The sequence below is a fragment of the Taudactylus pleione genome, unplaced genomic scaffold, assembly GCF_031769625.1.
Source record: "Taudactylus pleione unplaced genomic scaffold, aTauple2 ptg000537l, whole genome shotgun sequence".
Taxonomy (NCBI): Eukaryota; Metazoa; Chordata; class Amphibia; order Anura; family Myobatrachidae; genus Taudactylus; species Taudactylus pleione.
In genome coordinates, this window is record NW_028284939.1 from 1,754,614 (window position 1) to 1,776,347 (window position 21,734).

General features: G+C 49.2%; 1 protein-coding gene across 2 annotated transcripts in view; it reads right to left on the minus strand.

The window, feature by feature from the left end:
* Positions 1-2,888: 2,888 nt before the first annotated feature.
* URI1 (URI1 prefoldin like chaperone) overlaps positions 2,889-21,734 on the minus strand; it is a 99,300-nt gene continuing 80,454 nt past the window's right edge. For both annotated transcript variants that reach the window (XM_088451065.1, XM_088451066.1), the window contains 7 exons: positions 20,444-20,535; positions 17,692-17,752; positions 13,017-13,194; positions 12,385-12,631; positions 12,113-12,255; positions 9,944-10,175; positions 2,889-3,268 (listed from right to left, as the gene is read on the minus strand). In XM_088451065.1, coding sequence (XP_088307191.1) covers positions 3,083-3,268; positions 9,944-10,175; positions 12,113-12,255; positions 12,385-12,631; positions 13,017-13,194; positions 17,692-17,752; positions 20,444-20,535 — 1,139 coding nt within the window. In that variant the 3' untranslated portion in view covers positions 2,889-3,082. The remainder of the gene's footprint in view (positions 3,269-9,943; positions 10,176-12,112; positions 12,256-12,384; positions 12,632-13,016; positions 13,195-17,691; positions 17,753-20,443; positions 20,536-21,734) is intronic.

A 21,734-nucleotide genomic window follows, 5' to 3' on the forward strand; every position in this document is an offset into this window, starting at 1 on the left:
GAGATCTTCCTCCCATCGCTCTCTCAATCTTCCACCCATTCTCCATCTCTTTTACCTTTTTGTCTTTCCTCTTTCTCCCATCTCTCTCACCTTCCTCTCATTTTTCTGTCTTTGTTCCATCTCTCTCTCTTTTCCTGTCATCTCTGTACCCCTCTCTCTCTCTCCTGTTTGGGGAGTTTCAACCTTCATCAGTTCAGGACCTTCTCCCACGGGGGTGCGGCGAGGCTCCTTGATCAGAACTTTTTTCTTAGGCCGGGGAGAGGGAGCTCATTTTGCTTGCGAAGGAGGTACTGTGCCCTTCAGGCAGCCAGTGAGAGCTGTGAGGGAGGCGGAGCCTCCCTCCAGCTCTTGCTGTGCAGCTGCAAGACTGACACATTAACTAGTTATATAATAGGTTATATACGTAGCAGAAAATACAATTTGCTCACAGTCACAGTACAAACTTTATTTTTATTTATTTTTTTACATTTAACATTGCGAAAATAGAATTCAAACAATTCACAAGAATTTTTTTCTTTGGAAAAAAATACTATTACAAAATACTATTTTTCCTCTGATAAGCTTCCGAGTGAACGTCTAAAATGCAGTATTGTGTGTGTAATAGTACAGTAAGCTCTCTCACAAGGAATTACAAGTATGGGAATACAAAGAGTACTAGTGTTCCCTCTGGGTGCAGGGTGCTGGTCAGTGAGGAGGGCACATTTCAATTTTGAAGGACAAAATGTTAGACGTGATGTATCGCTACAGCAGCGATACTAAACGTCTAATATTTTGCCCTTCGCCATAAGGGCAGGGCGCATTTTAGCATTTTAAAATCGGGCAGGACGAGGCTCTCCATTAAAACAGCCTAGTGGGAGCACCAAGGGTTCGATTCAGACCCGGTCACTAGATTACTTCGCTCGTTCCCAGCGTATGCAAATTCGGGCTAAGTGACGGCATGGCAGGCGATCGCACGGCAAGGCATAAGCATGCCCACTATGTCTTGCCGTGCGATCCCTTTGTGTATGTAGACGCCCACCAGCCTGTCTTAAGACGCCCACCTGTGCACGTCATCTCCAGGAAGTGTATGCAACCATCGGAAGCGAACGCAGCGCTTGAGGTAGACTATACCCTGCCGCAAGCACTGCGAACACTCCAGGTGACGTGTACTATGGCGCTGCCTGTTAATTATGCACGCCTCTGAAACTGCGTTATTTCGGTCAGGCACGCCTGCGTTCACATCTACACTCCCCCGTTTCTAGTGGCCTGCCCCTGTTACCACCCACAAACGGCCTCTTCTGTCACTCACTCTGCTGGGATGTCTATGCTCGGCGAGCGAACGCTTACCGATCTTTCGCAGTGGTTCGCGCACTGCGATGCATACGCACAATGCGAGCCATCGGTAGCTACGAGCGAACGCTTCTTAGCGTCTGGGTCTGAATCGGGCCCCGAGTCCCTGCCATACAGTATTTCAAGGCAAGGTGTTACATTTTAAATGAGAATAATTGGCTGTCACCTTATTACAAAAGAGTAGGTATTATTAAAGACATTTTTTTTTAAATGTGCAATTAAAATCTGTGATTCAAATAGTACTACAACTTTGGGTCTGTTTGTTTGTTTTTTTGCAGGTCTGCTGACCAGAGTAATGTTAACGACTGAGGTGTTTTTAAGATGGATGACGAGGTGACTGAGATCAGGACAAGAGTCCCTGGAGGTTAAGGCCTGGTTTACACCCGATGGTGAGTCTGTATTGTCAACGTTAGAGATAATAGGCTGTCAGATGTTGATATCGGTGCATTGCTTTGTATGTGAGCACGCTTAAGGAGGAGTGTGACAGAATGGGAAGGGTCTATAGAGGAGTCCTTGTTCTTTTAACAAGCGCACATAAGAAATGTAGTAAACAGCGTCAGGATGCTGTGTACTGATATTCAATTCCAATATTTAAATAAAGTCACCACAGGTGAATGTTTATTTCATTCAAAATTATACTACCCTCAAATAAATTACTTCAAATTGACACAGTGGAGGCGGCCATTTTGTTGGCTGCACCAACTTTCACAAGAACGCGGCCCTTCAAATCACGATGAACTAGTGACATCACTGAGGCTTCTCTCAACAGGAAGCTGAGTAGATCCTAGTGAGCGGACACAGGGTCAGGCCATAAAATGTTTGCCTCCACTAAGTGAATAAAAAACACTGCTGACGGGTGACTGGTGATATTGGTTGCGGCCTACCAGTTTGCGGTCGGCTGTTTTTAGGCTCATTACACTTGGGGTATCGGCACCTTTTGAATTCAATGTGACTTTGGCAATGTCAGTGAAGTTTTGAGTCCTGTTAATTGCTGACTTCCTCCTTTCTCTTTGAGTTGCACGACATCTGGACCGGCAACGTGCCTCCATGTGAACCCAAGTTCATACACCCAACTTATTATGTGGTAAAACGATCAATAAAAACCAAAAACTACTCAAGGTAAAGAATTGAGGCCTTCATAAAAAAAATTCCAGTCACAGAATATTTGACGGCTGAGTTGGGCCAGGTAATAAGTAGTTTACGCTCAGTATCGAGTAAAGAGAAGGCAAAAACGTTTTCACAGCATCGCTGTGTAACACAGAGCTTAGCTATGGTATCTGACATACAGTACATGTTTTATGGATGTCCCTGTTTGAGCGTAGGTGTGTCCAAACAAATGACAGGACCTACAAATGTTAATCCTGAGCTAAACAACTGTCTGTTGACCTAACGGACTGCATGTCCCATTAAGAAAAAAAAAGGCAACCTAAAACATATATTTCAGAGAGACTGAAAACGGCACCGCAGTGGTAGCTCCTAGTATTGTGTCTTGAGTCGCAGGACGCTCAACGGGGGTTTGTCCTCAACTCTCCGTAACGTTAAATCACAAATAAGGTGCACACTGTACCAATTGCATATTTATTCAGAAAAAAAAAAAAAAAAATCGGACTTCTGAAGATTATAAAAATGACCGTCTGAACCATTTTACATAATAGCGCGTACACGGAACATCATCGGGCACAGACTAAACTGGTATAAAAAAAAACAACCCAGACCTGCACGTTTCTTTCCCCCTCGGAAGGGATGGTAAATGTTATTTATATTGCTGTATTCTTGCCGCTTTGAACTTTGAGACCCTCTTTGTCCCCTCTTCAGGGACCTCAGGGGTCAGTTCTTCCGATTTCCTCTCTTGGATGGTGGGCAAAGATGGGTGGGCACTACTCGTCACTGGCACAGCTATGGAGAATGGGTCCTTTTCTATTACAGTTCCCGAAAATGCCTACAACACAATTATAACAATGATTACACCATATATGTGATTAAACCCATTATTGTCAAACAGAAATCCTGATGCAGACAATAGAAATAGAGGAATAGAGACATTCTGCCACTTTCAGGATTCAGACAATTCTGCCCTTCTGGGTTATTTCTATACAACCAGACAGGTATTGCTCCGTACAGTGGGGACACACAGAAGTGAAGGATCTAATTGCCAGCCGTGTTCTGTAAAAGCAGCGGAGGCCCCAGGGGCATTTGTGAATGTAGTTGGGGGAGGGGCTCAGATGCAACTCCAGAGGGGAACATGGAAACTAAACCAAAAGCTAATCAACTGAAAGGACAGTGGGGATGGACATCCAAAGGGGTGGATTTAATAAAGCTTTTAAAAAAGAAAAGTGGTGTTGTCGCCCATAGCAACTAGATTCTGGACAGGGCCTGGACAGAGAGGGGGGCCTGTCGCAAGCCGCCCATGTTATTGCCTGCCCTCTAACCTGGCGCCGTCTGCCTACAAGCTTGCCCGCCATGCAATAGAGTGGTTTTATTTTGAGTCCCGGAGCATGACATCATGGCGTCACACAGCACCGCTGAAAGAGAGAAGCTGCACGGACAAGTAGAAGGTAAGTGTGGGGGCTGGAGACACAGAGGGGGGGCAGGCTGGGGACACACAAGGGGGACAGGCAGGAGAGACAGAAGGGGGGCTGGATGGCTGGAGAGACAGAAGGGGGGCTGGCTGGGGACAAAGAAGGGTGGCAGGCAGGAGACACATAAGGGGGGCTGGATGGCTGGAGAGACAGAAGGGGGGCTAGATGGCTGGAGAGACAGAAAGGGGGCTGGATGGCTGGAGAGAGAAGGGGGGCTGGATGGCTGGAGAGACAGAAGGGGGGCTGGATGGCTGGAGAGACAGAAGGGGGGCTGGAGAGACAGAAGGGGGGCTAGATGGCTGGAGAGACAGAAAGGGGGCTGGATGGCTGGAGAGACAGAAAGGGGGCTGGATGGCTGGAGAGACAGAAGGGGGGCTGGATGGCTGGAGAGACAGAAGGGGGGCTGGATAGACAGAAGGGGGGCTGGATGGCTGGAGAGACAGAAGGGGGGCTGGATGGCTGGGGACACAGAAGGGGGGTAGGCTGACTGGGGACACAGAAGGGGGGCAAGCGAGACAGAAGGGGGGCTGGATGGCTGGAGAGACAGAAGGGAGGCTGGCTGGAACTGGAGAGACTGCATAGCTGGAGTTGAAGAAACACAGAGATGGCTGCCCTGATCCCGACGGTCACAATACTGGCAGCGGAATTCCAACGGTCGAAATCCTGATAAATTTTAGTGGGTATTCTAACTCTAACCATCCCCTCCTGCAGCCTAACCCTTATCGTCCCCTATCGCAGCCTAACCCAGGTAATTCGTTCCACGCAAGTTTTTAGTCTTATAGACATAGACCACATCCAGAGAATGGAGAGAGCCATCTTCTTCTGGACGGCCTACCCTAGCCTAAAGCCAGGAACACAGCGTCCTCATTGACCTGGAACCACTTTTAGCTGAAATGAAGGTTTAGCTTCTAACAAACATCCTTGTCACCAAAATGAAGAAAGAGGCCTAGATGACAGAGGTCCTGATTCAGAGATGGACGGAATTGCAGAGCAAGCACACAAGCAGCTGTGCAATTCCGTCCATCTCAAATGCTAGCGTTATCTGTTATCCCAGCGTTGAGACTGAGGTCGCAATGGTTGCCCCATTTGGCCAGGCTGTAGAAGCTGAAGCTTAACTCCACGTGACCTGGCAGCTTGTGAGGCCAGGAAATCTGTGTCCACCGACTCAGACCTTGGCCTCGTTTCTCCCGGAAAATGGGGGCGACACGCCTGTTTGCAGGAACGTCCGACGTTCCACCTCACAAATGCCGCAGCCTGTCAATCAGGCTGCAGCTGGGAGGCACTGGTAACAGACTCATCACCAAGCAATGTAAATCCTCCAAAGCTGCTTGTAATTCTCGGCCCAAACAAGTTTGCGAGCTTTGAGCATGGTCAGAGCATACTGTGCGAAAAACCCTTAGCTCTATGGATTATGGCTTCAACAGCCAGCCGAGGTAAACTCTGGTGATGGGAGGGCCTTCGGTTTAAGAGACTGAGGGGGACGATGATTTACGTACATCTCCAATGTTTTTAGATCTGCGCAGAAGCCGCACTGCGCATGTGCAGATCAGATCATGCGATGTCACTCGCAGTGCCCGAAACGTTGCAGCATGATTAACGCGCTGCTAGCATTCAGAGGTGGCGATTGCTAACGTCCAATTTTCTGCGGGTGCTGAGGCCAGTGAAGTTGCGTCCTTGGGCAGCAGCGTGAATATCCGCCCATACTGAGTAACCTGAAGGATTACTCAGCTGACTGATGTTCATGCAGAGTGATCAGAGGACGCAGCATCGGATCGGAGAAGACGCAGCAGCTGTGTGATAGGCTGCCATCCCTCAATCCACCTTCAGCATCAGGCTGGCGCCTCTCCCATGCTATGGATGTCTGTGTACCAAGACCTAGATATCAGAGTCGCCAAAATCTCCCAGCGCTTTACCTTTTTAGAGACTTGCAGAACATCGCTAAGAGAGGGAACCGGTAGATGAGAAGGAATTTCCAAGAATCCCACAGGGCATCTATCAGAATTGCTTGTGGAACCCTCATCTAGGAGCAGAAGCACCCCAACCTTATAGCATTACCAAGATGCCATCATGGCGACATCTAGTTGCCCCCCCCCCCCACCATTCCACTAGCTGTTGAAAAAGCTCCGGGTTGTAGGGAGCATTTCCCAAGGTGAAGGGTCTGTCTGCCAGTTTTCCAGCATTGAACGAAAACCTCTGCGATAGCTGGAGCATTTTGCAAGCCCCAATACAAGATCCTGCTGGTCTTCCTCATGGCCAGGCCGCTCTTACTGAGTGATGCATGCCACAATCTTGGCAATTGTCTAATTGGATCTTGATGGCCCAACCTCGCAAGAATTGGCGTCTGTAAACCAGAGCGTTGAATATTGCTCTAAGCCCCAGCACACTTATTGGGAGCTTTGACACATTTGGATTCCAAAGACCATTGAGGTGGAGGTCATAGCAGGCCGGATAAAGAAAGGTGAACCGCGCTCACTGGTATGACTGTAGGAGTGGAGTGGGGGGGGAGGGAGATAGAGGTCGGGAGAGGAAATGTGCGTGTATCTGGAAGGAAAGGGGGTTGGGAGTGTGAGAGTGCTGCGCCTATGGTAGGAGTACCTGTTCCTACCTGAGATAGAGACTGGTAGAATATGGGTAAGGCGCGCTCTCTAGTGGATGAGGGAGTGTGTAATGTTGGTAGGTAACAGTGAAGTATGTAACAGAGAGACATGAACGGTGGTGTTGGGTCAAAGGCTTTATTAAGTAGGCACGATGCTGCTTGAGAACGAATGACCCAGGGGAAGTGGGGGTAGAGCAGAATGGTTGCACAGGAGGGGAGGTGGGTGAACCCTTTTAGGGGGCTCCTTACCGTGCAGTTCTGGACCAGCACGTTGTCCCTGCTGGACCTTTGGTCAACAGTCTTAACGCCCGGCAATGTGGTGGTGGAAGTCTGTTTGGGGTGGATGGTGTAGCGGCGTCCCGCAAAAGGTACAACTTACCTACCAGTAGGTGCCTGGGTAGGCGTTGAGATAGGGGGTGATGGTGATCGGCAGTCTTTAGTGGTGTATATCGCCAGATCAGCTGGCTGCTCCTTGTATGCTGCGGCTCCTGGTGCAGCTGTGCCTCGTGCTGCTGATTCAGGCGCTCTTGTTTGTGCTGGCAGACTGGAGGAGTCTGGGTCAGCGTTGTGGCTGGACCCGGGCTGGGTCTGCGGATCGATGGGCTGCGACGGGCTGGCTGCTCCGTGGTGTGGGATGCGCTCCTGTTCCCTGTGCGTGTGCCGCGTGGAAAAGCGTGACGACCGAGGGTAAGTGTCCGGATATGGGATGCCGCTTGTAGGCGGTGTTGAGCGGTTCCTCGTGACTCCTGCGAGTGAGGTCACCGGATATTGGGCGGGGGTGAGTGGGCTGGGTGCCGGGAGTGCTATGGTCACAAGATGGGGATGCCGCTCGCCTGAGGTGCTGGCGGCTCCTTGTGATGGACAGTCACTGTTTGCGGCAGGGGGGGATCTCTGGCGATCACGTGGGGTTCCGGGTCGCGGTTCTGTGACGGTGGCTGATGTGGATCTCCAACGTGTTTCAGCTGTGCCTTCATCATGCAGGCCGATCAGAGACCCTGAGGTAGCAATAGCGCATTCTGTGGGTCAATGACTACCAGGGATTGGAACACACTTCAGAGATCAAAGGGCATGCAGTCAGCTCTATCATAAACCGGGCCTGGGACTGGACTTCAGTGTGGCCTCTGGTCCGCCAACCTCACGAGCCTTGAATGGCCAATCCATCCTGCTCTGGGCACAGTCATGTGGAGTGACATCTGGGACAGGCAAAACTTTTTGCCTCTGAGCCAGGGCTGTATCACGTTTCCCAGGCATTTGGGCCTCATTACACTAATGCTGGCACAGCTGCTATTTTCGCAGCTGTGGATCTGTGAAGACATGCTAATGCAACAGCGGCTGGGACTTGTACTGAGAGACACCCACCGACGCCGTTGCAGCTGTCCACAACTGCGTACACATATATACGCCGCATCGGACGCAGATCAGGCAACCACCGACTTCCTGAGCGAGTCTATGGTCACTCAGAATTGGCGCTGTAATGGACCAAGCCCCATCAGGGCAAGATGATAGCTGCTAATACTGTTAGCCATCCTAATGCTTAGCGTGGGGCCGCAGCTACCTTCCTCCATACAGTCCAGTACAGTAACTGACCCAATCGCAGCAGGAGACATGGGGGGATCCTGGACACTACCTGCAACAGCTGTGACCAGGTACCCCCACAAGCAAAACACATACCACCCTCGGCAATCCCAGCTGTGGTCGAGGGGACAGTGAAGAAAAACACCGGGAAAATAATAAAGCTAGAATAACAGACAGATTGGCTGCAATAAGCAACCAAAAAATGAGCACAAAGCTCCGTCAGTAGCAGTAAAAAAAAAAAAAAATTAAGCTGCCAGGCAGCCAATGGGGTACAGAGGGGGAGGAGCCTGAGCTTTGTGCAGGTAAATTCAAAGTGCCCAAGTTCTCTGCAACTCCACTCTATACCCCATGCAGGATAAATACACAGGAGTTCCCAATACACAGCTTTCACTATCACCCATTCCTGTGCATTGGTTATAATACCAATGTGTTCCTAATCTTGGCTGGCAATGGGAATAATACATTTTCAAATACAATCACTTTGTTTCATCTGTTGTATAAATGCTTCTTGTCTGTTGCAGGGGCTGAACCTCCAGTTCCATGGAAAAGCATCAGAAGCAGAAAAATGTCCGGTCCATGCCATGCCCAATTCATGCCAAGTTGTATTTTAGGCATACGATGGAAGTTTACTCTAATGTACGGGGAGGTTCCCACGCGGCTGGACTTTAACACTTTCTCACAGAGCACCCCTTATATGTCCGTCTCCCTGTACCCCTAGATGTACACTTATGGTGCGTACACACGTAGCGATACAAATGTACGATTTGAACGATATCGATCATGTCATTATCGTTCATATCGTGCATTTTTCGGTCCCTACCCACTCACCACGACCAGCGATGCTCGGCCACGTATGGCCGATGGCGTCATCGTCCATCGGCCGTGCATGCAGGCAAACTTGCTTGGTATCGAGCAGTTTACTATAGGGATTGCGGGTCGCTATAGGCGATGGTAAGTTGGTGGTGTGCTGGATGATCGATCATCCAGCACACCAGGAGGGGTGTAGGACGATCAGCCAGCGTTATCGTATCGCTGGCTGATCGCTACGTGTGTATGCACCATTAGTTTGTGAGCGCGGAAAGAAGGAGGAGCACCTGGGGCGAACACGTAAATGCAAAAACCAAAAGCTTTTCTTTATTCCAAGTTCCATTGTGCTTCATACACAGACTCGGGTGCACACAGATATACATTGCGGCTAGACACATTTTTGGCAAAAAAAAAAAGGCACTCTACACTAGCAGAGTACCATGGGGACCTGGCGGTTCCCTCGTGCCCGGCAAGTCGCGCTGCGTGGCAGACTGTGGTTAGATGCATGAGGACACATCTGTAGGTTGAAACAACGTTCCCGAGAATGGACCCTGTTCATTTGACTAAGAACGTTATGGAGGCATGAGGCACAGAGTGCCCACAGTGATGTCGCCGGTTCCTAGCGAATTAGTAGGCTGCATACGGTGTCAGCTCACCCATGTCTGAGTGCAACGAGACTGGTGCTCTTCAATGGCAGCTGTCACACACTTTATCTACAAGAAAATGGAGTCCCTTTCCCTGCATTCAAAACCTGAACCCTACTGTCCTGGTACGTACAGCTCTCAAAAGCACAGATCTGATGGACCATGCAATTCGCATTCGTGATCTGCTTGTGGTAGAGGGGAAAAAAAAAAGTAAAATATTTACGTAAAATAAGAAAATTAAACAAAAAAAACAAAAACAAAGTCTATGAAAATAGAAAGAGAACCTGCGTAGGATTTACAGAAATGCAAAATGGTCACGGGAAAATGGAGACTTTTTATCCCTCCTTCCTACACATAAATATATAGAATGTAATGAAAAGCCTGACCTATAATACCTGTACGATGCGTCTCACCTCTAATGGTCCATACACCGGAGAAGGCTTTTTATGTGCCTGATCCTCCTCCTCGCTGTGGTCGCTGAACGTGCAGTCTTCAAAGCTGATGTTCCGCAGGAAACCTCTTCTCTCTTCCAATTCGTGGCAGCTGTTCTCGCTGGTATCGCTACACACGCTGTCCTCGCGGCTCCGGGACTTCATGATGGACTTGCGTGGGACGTACTCGCCGTTTACCACGTCCACGAACACTCTGCAAAGCACATTGTCGCAAGACAAAACAGGCTAAATAAAAATCATATTAGTTTGAAAATGTAACTCCGAAAAATAAACGCCAGATTCCAATTCTCCATTATAGTAAAAAAACAAAAACACTTTAAAAAGACAATTTAAGAAAATTGAGGTACCTACATTATTCGCTAAAGTACTATTCTGTGTCAGAAATGGAATGAAACAAGAAACTGTTGTGAAACTGGCATTTTTTTCAATTACGAATATTTATTGGTGCCAATAGGAGCAATTGCAGGTCCAGACCAACCTGTAGCCAAACACAGCACTGGACCAGACTAGACCAATTTGCAGCCAGAGCATTAAAACACAGAAAGGACTAAAACAATCTGTAGCCAATAGGAGCATTCACAGGTCTAGACTAACCTATAGCCATTCAGGGACAAGACAAACATAGTGCTGGGCTAACCGTTAGCCAATCAGATCATTAGATCCTTCACAGGATTACACCGACGTGTAGCCAGTCAGAACAATCTCAGGTCTAGAACGACCTGGAGTCAAATGAAACCAATAGAACATTCACAGGTCCAGACTATACTGTAGCCAATCAGAGCATTAAGACACTCATTGGGCTACACCAGTGGTGTCGCACTCGGACCCTCCAGCTGCAGTGGAACTACACATCCCAGCATGCAGTGCCAAAGTTTTGCTATTAGGGCATGCTAAAACTGTGGCAGGGCATGTTGGGATATGTAGTCCCACAAAAGCTGAAGGGCCCTAGTTTGACACCACTGGGCTACACTATCCTGTCAGAACACTCATTGAGCTAGACTATCCTGTAGCCAAATCAGAACACTCATTGAGCTAGACTATCCTGTAGCCAATCAGAACACTAACTGAGCTAGACTATCCTGTAGCCAATCAGAACACTCACTGAGCTAGCCTATCCTGTAGCCAATCGGAACACTCATTGGGCTAGACTATCCTGTAGCCCACAGGTTCTCAAACTCGGTTCTCAGGACCCCACACAGCGCATGTTTTCCAGGTCTCCTGACAGAATCAAAACTGAAATTACTCCACCTGTGGATCTTTTAAAATGTGTCAGTGAGTAATAAATACACCTGTGCACCTGCTGGGTGACCTGGAAAATGTGAACTGTGTGGGGTCCTGAGGACTGAGTTTGAGAACCTCTGCTGTAGCCAAATCAGAACACTCAATGAGCTAGACTATCCTGTAGCCAATCAGAACACTCATTGGGCTAGACTATCCTGTAGCCAATCAGAACACTCATTGGGCTAGACTATCCTGTAGCCAAATCAGAACACTCACTGAGCTAGACTATCCTGTAGCCAAATCAGAACACTCACTGAGCTAGACTATCCTGTAGCCAATCAGAACACTCATTGGGCTAGACTATCCTGTAGCCAAAGCAGAACACTCATAAAAGCTAGACTATCCTGTAGCCAATCAGAACACTCACTGGGCTAGACTATCCTGTAGCCAAATCAGAACAGTCATTGAGCTAGACTATCCTGTAGCCAATCAGAACACTCACTGAGCTAGACTATCCTGTAGCCAAATCAGAACACTCACTGAGCTAGACTCTCCTGTAGCCAATCAGAAAACTCAATGGGCTAGACTATCATGTAGCCAATCAGAACACTCACTGAGCTAGACTATCCTGTAGCCAATCAGAACACTCATTGGGCTAGACTATCCTGTAGCCAATCAGAACACTCACTGAGCTAGACTATCCTGTAGCCAAACCAGAACATTCATTGGCCGAGACTATCCTGTAGCCAATTAGAACACTCATTGAGCTAGACTATCCTGTAGCCAAATCAGAACACTCATTGAGCTAGACTATCCTGTAGCCAAATCAGAACAGTCATTGAGCTAGACTATCCTGTAGCCAATCAGAACACTCACTGGGCTAGACAGAAAGGCAATACACAATTCTACCTGTAGATATCGGCCGGGGTTTTGATAACTGGCAGTTCTGGGGCGCAGTGCCCATTTCCATTACTGTTTTTTCTTTTCCTTTTTGCTTCTTCTTTCTTTTCGCTATATTTTAAGGTTGTGTTTTTTCCGGTGTTTATTCTCACCTGGGCGAGCAAAAGAAAAAACAAAAACAACGCAAGACTTACATAGAAAACATTGGTTTTTGAAAGAGAAGACTACATGGAGTGAAAGGTGAGGTAACCACTCAACTAGGAGATAAGAGTTACACGCACCCTTTTTGGTTCAACGGTATGGAGAAAATGTATGGTGGCCACAGGGGTTTTACTACTTTCCGAGTCATCTTCCTCATCACTGTGATGAGACATGGACCCATTGACGGGCGTGGTGCCCAATGACGCCCCTGATTCTATAGGCTGGCCCTGAGCAGGGTAATCTTGTTCCACGTTTAGATCGGTCTTCACAATCTCTTTTTTTTCCTCAGAACATGAAACGTTGCTAAGTGGATGAGTTTCGGCTATTCTGTAGGAATAAAAGAGAAATATTGGTGCAGCGCAAAAATAAGACTAATCCAATGGGCCTGACCAAGGCAACTATTTAATCCAACATCTCGGCCGCTATACTACAGGCGGTACCACAATCACTAAATGAACGTCAGAGGTGGGCAGAATTGGGGAGCCACCATTAGGAAATGTTAACCTGAATCTGCACAATTTATCTGCAGGCGTATAACCAACATTACATTTTAGCTATGAATGGTCTTTAAAAGAGGTTTGTCACCTGGACTAGGCAGCCATTTTGTGGGCTGAGCCATGGCATGATTACTTCAGCCCACAAAATGGCTGCCATCACTGTGTGTAGCAGAGGCAGCCAACTCAAATCTACCCCTACCCCTCAGGAAACTTACTCCGTCAGCTCTCCCCGCAGCTCCTCTTGTCTCTCCAGCTCCTCCAGCCTGGCCCACAGCCCAGCATCGTCTACGGACCCATCTTTAGATCCTTCGTTTCCTCCTTCCCGAAAATCCACCTCAGGACTCTCTGCCGCCTTTGGTTTCGAGTGGGGTCTGTGAGCGGTGCGGTGCTTACCTGCACAGAAATGAGCGCGTCACTATTACCCCTGGTGTGTTTGAGAGACTGATGCCTATAAAGAGCCGATCAGCGACTAACGCTCTTAGAGGCGCAGGAGAACACCTAGGCAGCTGCACAAGTGGAAGCCCTCTAACGGGCGACAGCACAGTGCTCGGCACGTGCCTAGAAAACAGAGATTACATTTCTTTTTCCTGTTTTGCATGAAGCAGCTGCACAGTATGCATGGGTAAAAATAGCTCTGCCTTTGTGGGATCCCATAAAAATAAACGACACAGACAATTAACCCCCCTACATTCAAAGTTGGCAGGATGTCAGAACTCTTAGCTGTGTGCAATATGAACAATCCTACATTTGCAATAAACTGTACATATAGCGACGGATATATGGTCTCCGTTCTGCGTTACAATTGTGGGGGGGGGTGAGTTCCATCGTTTTTACGTACTGCGAATGCGTTGGCCACAGTCCCCGTCCCTTTGCGCATGCACAGACCCAAACCATCGATGGTTCTCACTCCCCCTACGTCTCAAAACGAAGGCTAAAAATCATTGATGCTTAACCCTTCAAAGGCCATCTCTACCCCACACCCCTTAGATTGTAAGCTCATTTGGGCAAGGTCACCGTCACCTTCTATTTCATGAAATTGTGTGTCATGATCCCCTCTCATTGTACATGTCAGCGCTTTATAAAGAAAAGATCATAATAGCAAATACTAACACATTACTTTGATATACAGGTTGAGTCTCCCATATCCAAATATTCCGAAATACAGACTTTTTTTTTTAGCATGACTGAGATAGTGAAACCTTTGCTTTTTGATGGTTCAGTGGGCCTGATTCAGACCCGCTCGCGAGCGCTGAGCGATCGCAAGCGGGTCGATGTTGCCCAAGTGCACATGCGCACGACGGAGGCGGCTCCGTCGTGCGCATGCACGAGACCCGAATAACGACGGCCAAGCCGTCGTTATGGGTCTCGCACCAAAGGGGGCGTGCTGTCGATGTTGATTGACAGCACGCCCCGTTTGGTGGGCGTGCCGGGGGCGTGGCAGCCCAGACCGAGGCGTTCCCATGGGAACGCCTACCGTCTGGGGCCGGCCCCACTGACATCACTAGTGATGTCAGTGGAGAGATTCCGGCTCTGTAAGAGCCGAAATCTCTCTTGGGCTTGCGGCAACGAGACCCTACCACAAGGAGCTCGTCGCAAGCCCGATGGTCTTGACCATCGCGACCATCATTTTGGCCGCTCGCTATAGCTGTGGCGCTCCAAAAGGTAGGAGGGACGGCCCTGATTCAGAGCGAGCGCTCTGTCAGAGAGTCCGGCTCTGAATCAGGCCCTGTGTACACAAACTTTGTTTAAGGCACAAAATAATTACAAATATTGTATAAAATTATATGAAACAAATTAATTTCATGTATGTACACAAACTTTCTTTGAGCCACAAAATTACTGAAAATATTGTGTAAAAGTACCTGCAGGCTGTGTGTATAAGGCGTAAATAAAACATAAATGCATTCTGTGTTTAGAGTTGGGTCCCATTCCCAAGATATCTCATTATGGTATGCAATTATTCCAAAATACGAAATATTCCAGTATCCAAAATACCCCTGGTCCCAAGCATTTTGGATATGGGAGACTCAACCTGCAAGACCGTTTTCACATCCACATATATACAACTGAACGTTAAACAATTTAAATGCCCATACTATGTCTGACCTCGAGATGTATTAACATTCGCTAAGCAGCTGAGTAAGTTACCGTTCTCTGCAGTCGCTGTCTAAAAGGATACTGACTACAGTTTACTGACAGGGAGTGAGCGTTCCACAAGGGAATAAAAATTCCCCCACTATCACAGATATCTTCGGTTCCGATTCTAAGCTCAGAAAACCTTCACATAATACCTGCGGGTGGAAGAGTCTGTTCACGTAAGGCAACGTGCGCTGTAGGTTGCGGAAAGCTTTAAATAAAATGGCAGTGTCACAGACTACAGAGGATCCAGGTACCGCTGACATATAAATATACTGGAGGGCCACAAATAGTATTGCTATCGCAGACCCTGTAACAGTGTGACTGAAATGAGCAGAGTTTCAGTGGTCGGGAGGAGGGGGTTAGGGGGGGGTCTGCGAAGCCTCTTTTTCTGGCACGCACTCTTTTTTTTTTTTTTTTGCCGTGATTATGCAACTCGTTTAGTTCTACTGCCATCTAAAATCTTTACTCTCATTACAAGTATCCTGCTCTGGTAATAGAAGATGCAACACAGAATCTTCCTTCAGCTCCGCTATGAATTTTAATCCCTCTTAAAACAATCGGCCTTGATGGCACAGAGCAAAAGATCAATGCGGTAAACAGCGGCGGCTGACATCAAAGCAGGCAGCGTCGCAGGGAGGACGAGAATCAGAGGCACATGTAGGAGATGTATTCCATTTACATGTTCTGCGCAATTCTGTGTACTTACCGGCGGTCCCTAATTTCCAGGGACAGCTCCTGGTGGAACAGATTTGTCCCCATTTTTAAATATTGATCAACTGCACAATACAATTCCTCTGGCTGCCTCTTAGATGGGATTCTTATTATCTATTCTCCTATTCTGCTCTTTACAAGATGATATTTATTGATCTTTACAGATTTATTAAACAGTTTTTTTTTTTTTTGCTGTAATGGAACCAACAGGGTTTTACTAATAGCTGATTATAATCCAATTCCATAAAGAAGACATGATGGCATTTGTAGTGCGACAGGTCCAGCCGAGAGGAAACTGTGCAGAAAACGTTGGCGTGACCCGTAACAACCAGTCAGTTAAACAGACATCTGATTGGTTGCGATCGGTAAAACTATTTTCCAACAGGGTGAAGTATGGAGCAGCTTTCATACTGTACAATGTCAATGTAACACTATAGAGGCACCTAAATTACCTTTTATACTTGTCACCCATAGCTCATTCTAATATGAATTTTAGAATGTAAGCTCTTACGAGCAGGGCCTCTACCCTCTTGTGCTTCTCCTTACTTTACTTTCACCTACTTCTCACCCCCCATCAGGGAACCTAACACTTGGTTGCTTACGCTCTGTTGCTTATCTGGGTGTTATGGTCACTAATGTAGCAATGTCTATTATCCATGTCCTTGTCCTAGATTGTACTGTAAGACAGTTGTCAAATTATTTATGTACTGTGTAAGGGGCTGCGGAACACTTGTGACGCCATATAAATAAAGGATAATAATAATAATATGCCATATGGTGCTAGGGCACAGTATAAACACGGGATATCAGGGACCCAGGGTGACAAGGGGATCCGGCCAATATCCTGGCACATGGGATGCCGGCGATTAGAATACTGGCGACACCTGTCAGACTCCCGGCGCCAGCATTTCAAAGGTAAGTAGTGGGTTAGGTCTATGCACTAGGGGGAGGGTTATATGCACTAGAGGGAGGGTTAGGGCTATGCACTAGGGGGAGGGTTATATGCACTAGAGGGAGGGTTAGGGCTATGCACTAGGGGGGAGGGTTAGGGCTATGCACTAGGGGGAGGGTTATATGCACTAGGGGGATGGTTATATGCACTAGGGAGGAGGGTTAGGGCTATGCACTAGGGGGAGGGTTATATGCACTAGAGGGAGGGTTAGGGCTATGCACTAGGGGGATGGTTATATGCACTAGGGGGGAGGGTTAGGGCTATGCACTAGGGGGAGGGTTAGGGTGCGGGGAGGGGGAGGTTAGGTTTAGGCACTAGGGAGATTAGGTTTAGGGACCGGGGAGGAAGGATTAGAGTCAGTGTAGGGAGTGGGTTAGGATACCAACCCATAGGTGTTGGTATCCTAACCCTGTCGGAATACTAACATTGGGATTTTGACCGCCGGGATCCCGAGTGCTGGCATCCCGTACCCAACCCGTGCCAAGTGTATGGAATTTGCAAATCGGGTGTATGTGTTTCCGCATTGCGTGCATGAAATAAAGGTGTATACTCCCCCATATGCAGAATTGTACGCCTCATGCGGTGTGCCCGCCCCTAATCTGTACGCCATGCTTGCTACTCATCATCATTATCTGTGCGCACTTGTTCCAGCTTACTGTATATTTAGCGCAATCTAAATGCCTGGAAACAGGCGAAATTTACACTTACGTCCAACTCGGCATAGCCCGTCATTGTGCCAACAGGAGAACGTCCCATTGCAGCCCAGTTAGACCTCTTCCACCGTACGTAAAGCTGCGCGGCACTTTGCATCGACTCCAATTGTTCCAGATCATGCGCAATGCGGCAAAATGCGGGGTATGCTCCGCCAACAGGAGTAATCTCCGCTGCGCATGAGCCCCTCTGCCGTCACTATATCAATAAGGGATGACTATGAGAACACACAGTATACGGCCAACAGGGGTAGCGGGAAACCTATTTACCTCTTACACCGCCAGTTCTGTCACTATAACGTATATGAGCATAAGAAAGCAGAACAACCCTCTATATAACGCAGAAAGGACCACAAGCTGTGTGACCGGGTGCGATACCTTTTGTGGACACTGTCCCCTCGTTGGCTTCTTCCCGGATATCACAGAACTCACTGGACTCCTGCAGTAAGAGAGAAAGAGATTGGTTTTCTCGCTACTTGTAAGTAATAAGGCACCTAAGGTACAGCGACCCTCACTACGAAACACTGAACGTTCCTTCCCCAGGTGTGGTATGCTATGTCATATGGTCATAATGTCAACATATCGTCCCTGGTGGCCCTGCGGCGACGTATCTGCTCCAGGCGGCTGCAGAGATTCCAGTGGCGTCTTCCGATGTGACTTTCAGATCCAGTGTAGTCATCTGATTGAACGGCGTTTTGGTTAAGTACACTGGCTCTATCACTAACCCCTACCTCTAGTGCCTCAACCTAACCCCCCAACCCATAGCTTAGCCCTAACCCTCCCGTCTGCACCACCTAATGCCTAACTATAACCCTTCCATCCGCAGTTTAGCCACCCCCTAATGCCTAACTCTAACCCTCCCATCCGCAGCTTAGCCACCCCCTAATGCCTAACTAACCCTTCCATCCACAGCCTAGCCACTACCTAATGCCTAACCCTTCCGTCCGTTGCCTAGCCGCCCCCTAATGCCTAACCCTCCCGTCCACAGCCTAACCCTCCTCCTAGTGCCCAACCCTAACCCTCCTGTCCGCAGCCTAGCCCTGACCCTCCTGTCAGCAGCCTGGCCCTAACCCACCTGTCAGCAGTCTATCTCTAACCCTCCTGTCAGCAGCCTGGGTCTAACCGTCCTGTCAGCAGCCTAGTTCTAACCGTCCTGTCAGCAGCATAGGCCTAACCCTCCTGTCAGCAGCCTGGCCCTAACCCTCCTGTCAGCAGCCTAGCTCTAACCATCCTGTGAGCAGCCTAGCTCTAACCCTCCTGTCAGCAGCCTAGCTCTAACCCTCCTGTCAGCAGCCTAGCTCTAACCCTCCTGTCAGCAGCCTAGCTCTAACCCTCCTGTCAGCAGCCTAGCTCTAACCCTCCTGTCAGCAGCCTAGCTCTAACCCTCCTGTCAGCAGCCTGGCCCTAACCCTCCTGTCAGCAGCCTGGCCCTAACCCTCCTGTCAGCAGCCTAACCCTCCTGTCAGCAGCCTAGCCCTAACCCTCCTGTCAGCAGCCTAGCTCTAACCCTCCTGTCAGCAGCCTAGCTCTAACCCTCCTGTCGGCAGCCTAACCCTTGGTTAAGTACACTGGCTCTATCACTAACCCCTACCTCTAGTGCCTCAACCTAACCCCCCAACCCATAGCCTAGCCCTAACCCTCCGCTAACCCACCTGTCAGCAGCCTGGCCCTAACCCTCCTGTCAGCACCCTGGCCCTAACCCTCCTGTCAGCACCCTGTCCCTAACCCTCCTGTCAGCACCCTGTCCCTAACCCTCCTGTCAGCACCCTGGCCCTAACCCTCCAGTCAGCAGCTTGGCCCTAACCCTCCTGTCAGCAGCCTGGCCCTAACCCTCCTGTCAGCACCCTGGCCCTAACCCTCCAGTCAGCAGCTTGGCCCTAACCCTCCTGTCAGCAGCCTGGCCCTAACCCTCCTGTCAGCAGCCTGGCCCTAACCCTCCTGTCAGCACCCTGGCCCTAACCCTCCAGTCAGCAGCTTGGCCCTAACCCTCCTGTCAGCAGCCTGGCCCTAACCCTCCTGTCAGCAGCCTGGCCCTAACCCTCCTGTCAGTAGCCTGGCCCTAACCCTCCTATCAGCAGCCTGGCCCTAACCCTCCTGTCAGCAGCCTGGCTCTAACCCTCCTGTCAGCACCCTGTCCCTAACCCTCCTGTCAGCACCCTGTCCCTAACCCTCCTGTCAGCACCCTGTCCCTAACCCTCCTGTCAGCACCCTGTCCCTAACCCTCCTGTCAGCACCCTGTCCCTAACCCTCCTGTCAGCAGCCTAGCCCTAACCCTCCAGTCAGCAGCTTGGCCCTAACCCTCCTGTCAGCAGCCTGGCCCTAACCCTCCTGTCAGCACCCTGGCCCTAACCCTCCAGTCAGCAGCTTGGCCCTAACCCTCCTGTCAGCAGCCTGGCCCTAACCCTCCTGTCAGCAGCCTGGCCCTAACCCTCCTGTCAGCACCCTGGCCCTAACCCTCCAGTCAGCAGCTTGGCCCTAACCCTCCTGTCAGCAGCCTGGCCCTAACCCTCCTGTCAGCAGCCTGGCCCTAACCCTCCTGTCAGTAGCCTGGCCCTAACCCTCCTATCAGCAGCCTGGCCCTAACCCTCCTGTCAGCAGCCTGGCTCTAACCCTCCTGTCAGCACCCTGTCCCTAACCCTCCTGTCAGCACCCTGTCCCTAACCCTCCTGTCAGCACCCTGTCCCTAACCCTCCTGTCAGCACCCTGTCCCTAACCCTCCTGTCAGCAGCCTAGCCCTAACCCTCCTGTCAGCAGCCTAGCCCTAACCCTCCTGTCAGCAGCCTAGCCCTAACCCTCCTGTCAGCAGCATAGTTCTAACCCTCCTGTCAGTAGCCTGGCCCTAACCCTCCAGTCAGCAGCCTGGCCCTAACCCACCTTTCAGCAGCCTAACCGTAACCCTCCTGTCTGCAACCTAGCCACCCCCTAATGCCTACCCTCCTCGTCCCCAGCCTAGCACTAATGTCGACATTCTGAGAATGTCAGGATTTCACATGTTGAGATTTCCAATTTCAATACTGTGAACATATCGACATGGTGACATTGTGGTTTCAATATTATGAATGGTGACACTGTATTATTGACCTAACGACCATAATCCCCGTTCCTCAACCTCTGCCCTGTGCCCTCTTACACTGCTCATTCTCTGCAGGTCCTTCGTAAACTCAACCCTGGACTCAAAGTTCTTCATGACATCTTGCGAATCCTCCAATGCTTTCCTGACATCTGGAATAAGAGAGAGGCATTCATGTCACAGCGACACACGAGTCCCCAGCATGCTGTAATATTTATAGGACACACTCTAAGCTAGGACCCTCTGTGGAACTACACATCCCAGCATGCGCCCTGCCACCCTTTCACCATGCCCTAAGAGCAAAACTGTGGCAGGGCATTCTGGGATGTGTAGTTCCACAGCAGCTAGAGTGTCACAGGCTGCCTACCCAGTCTTTGGTTATGTGTGCAAAATAGACACTAAAATACTATTCTGCAACCATAAGCTCTGTGCTATATCTAACATCTACACTCTTATGGAGAGTGTATCCAACACTGCAGTGCGCCCATCATCACAGAGCTGAATAGCTTTTCCAGCTATGTGATAAGTGGTACTTCTGGATTGCAAACACCAAACCTTGATGGAAAGGCGTTAGATGCACTGCTGGAGAATGTATCTAACAAATGATTCGGGATAGAATAGCTGTCACAATATAAAGTATGTTGTTGCACATGTCACGAGAAACCTGGTGCAGAAAGAGTGCTGTACCACATACCAACCAGGTGCAGTCACAATTATCATACAGTTTATAAAATGAAAGCAGTCATCCAATTGGCTGTAACCAGATGTATTACTTTAAGTGCTTTGTAAAGACCTTACTAGAACCGACTAAGCTATACGCTTCCATTTACGATATCAAGCTAATAACCTTCGCTATTCTAAAAATGGCTGCATAGATGGGTGTGGTCAGGAAAGGGTCGGACTGGCCCACAGGGGTACAGGGGAAACCCCCGGTGGGCCCCACTGCCTGAGGGCCCACCCACTCCTCTAGGGATCAGGTTCAAGACTGTGCACTTGAACTGTACATATGTGACATTATACTGCACAGTACCATGGTGTATTTCCTACAATGCATTGCTGTTATTAATCAGGTACATTATCATGCATGCACTAGCAGTATTTACTGTATATACATTTTTAAGGGGCCCAGTCCATGCACTCTCTCTAATGGTTAGGCAAGTCTCTGTGGAGACTGGCCACACCCCCTCTGGAGGCTGGCCACACCCCTAAGTATGGGCTCCTATCACTGCATTCCCCCAGTGGGCGCTTCATGCCCCAGTCAGAGACTGGGTCAGGAACCAATAAGAGGCTGCAATCTCCCTGTGGTTACTTGCTCCTCCAAGGTCCTGGCTGAGGAGCAACAGAGCCTGGG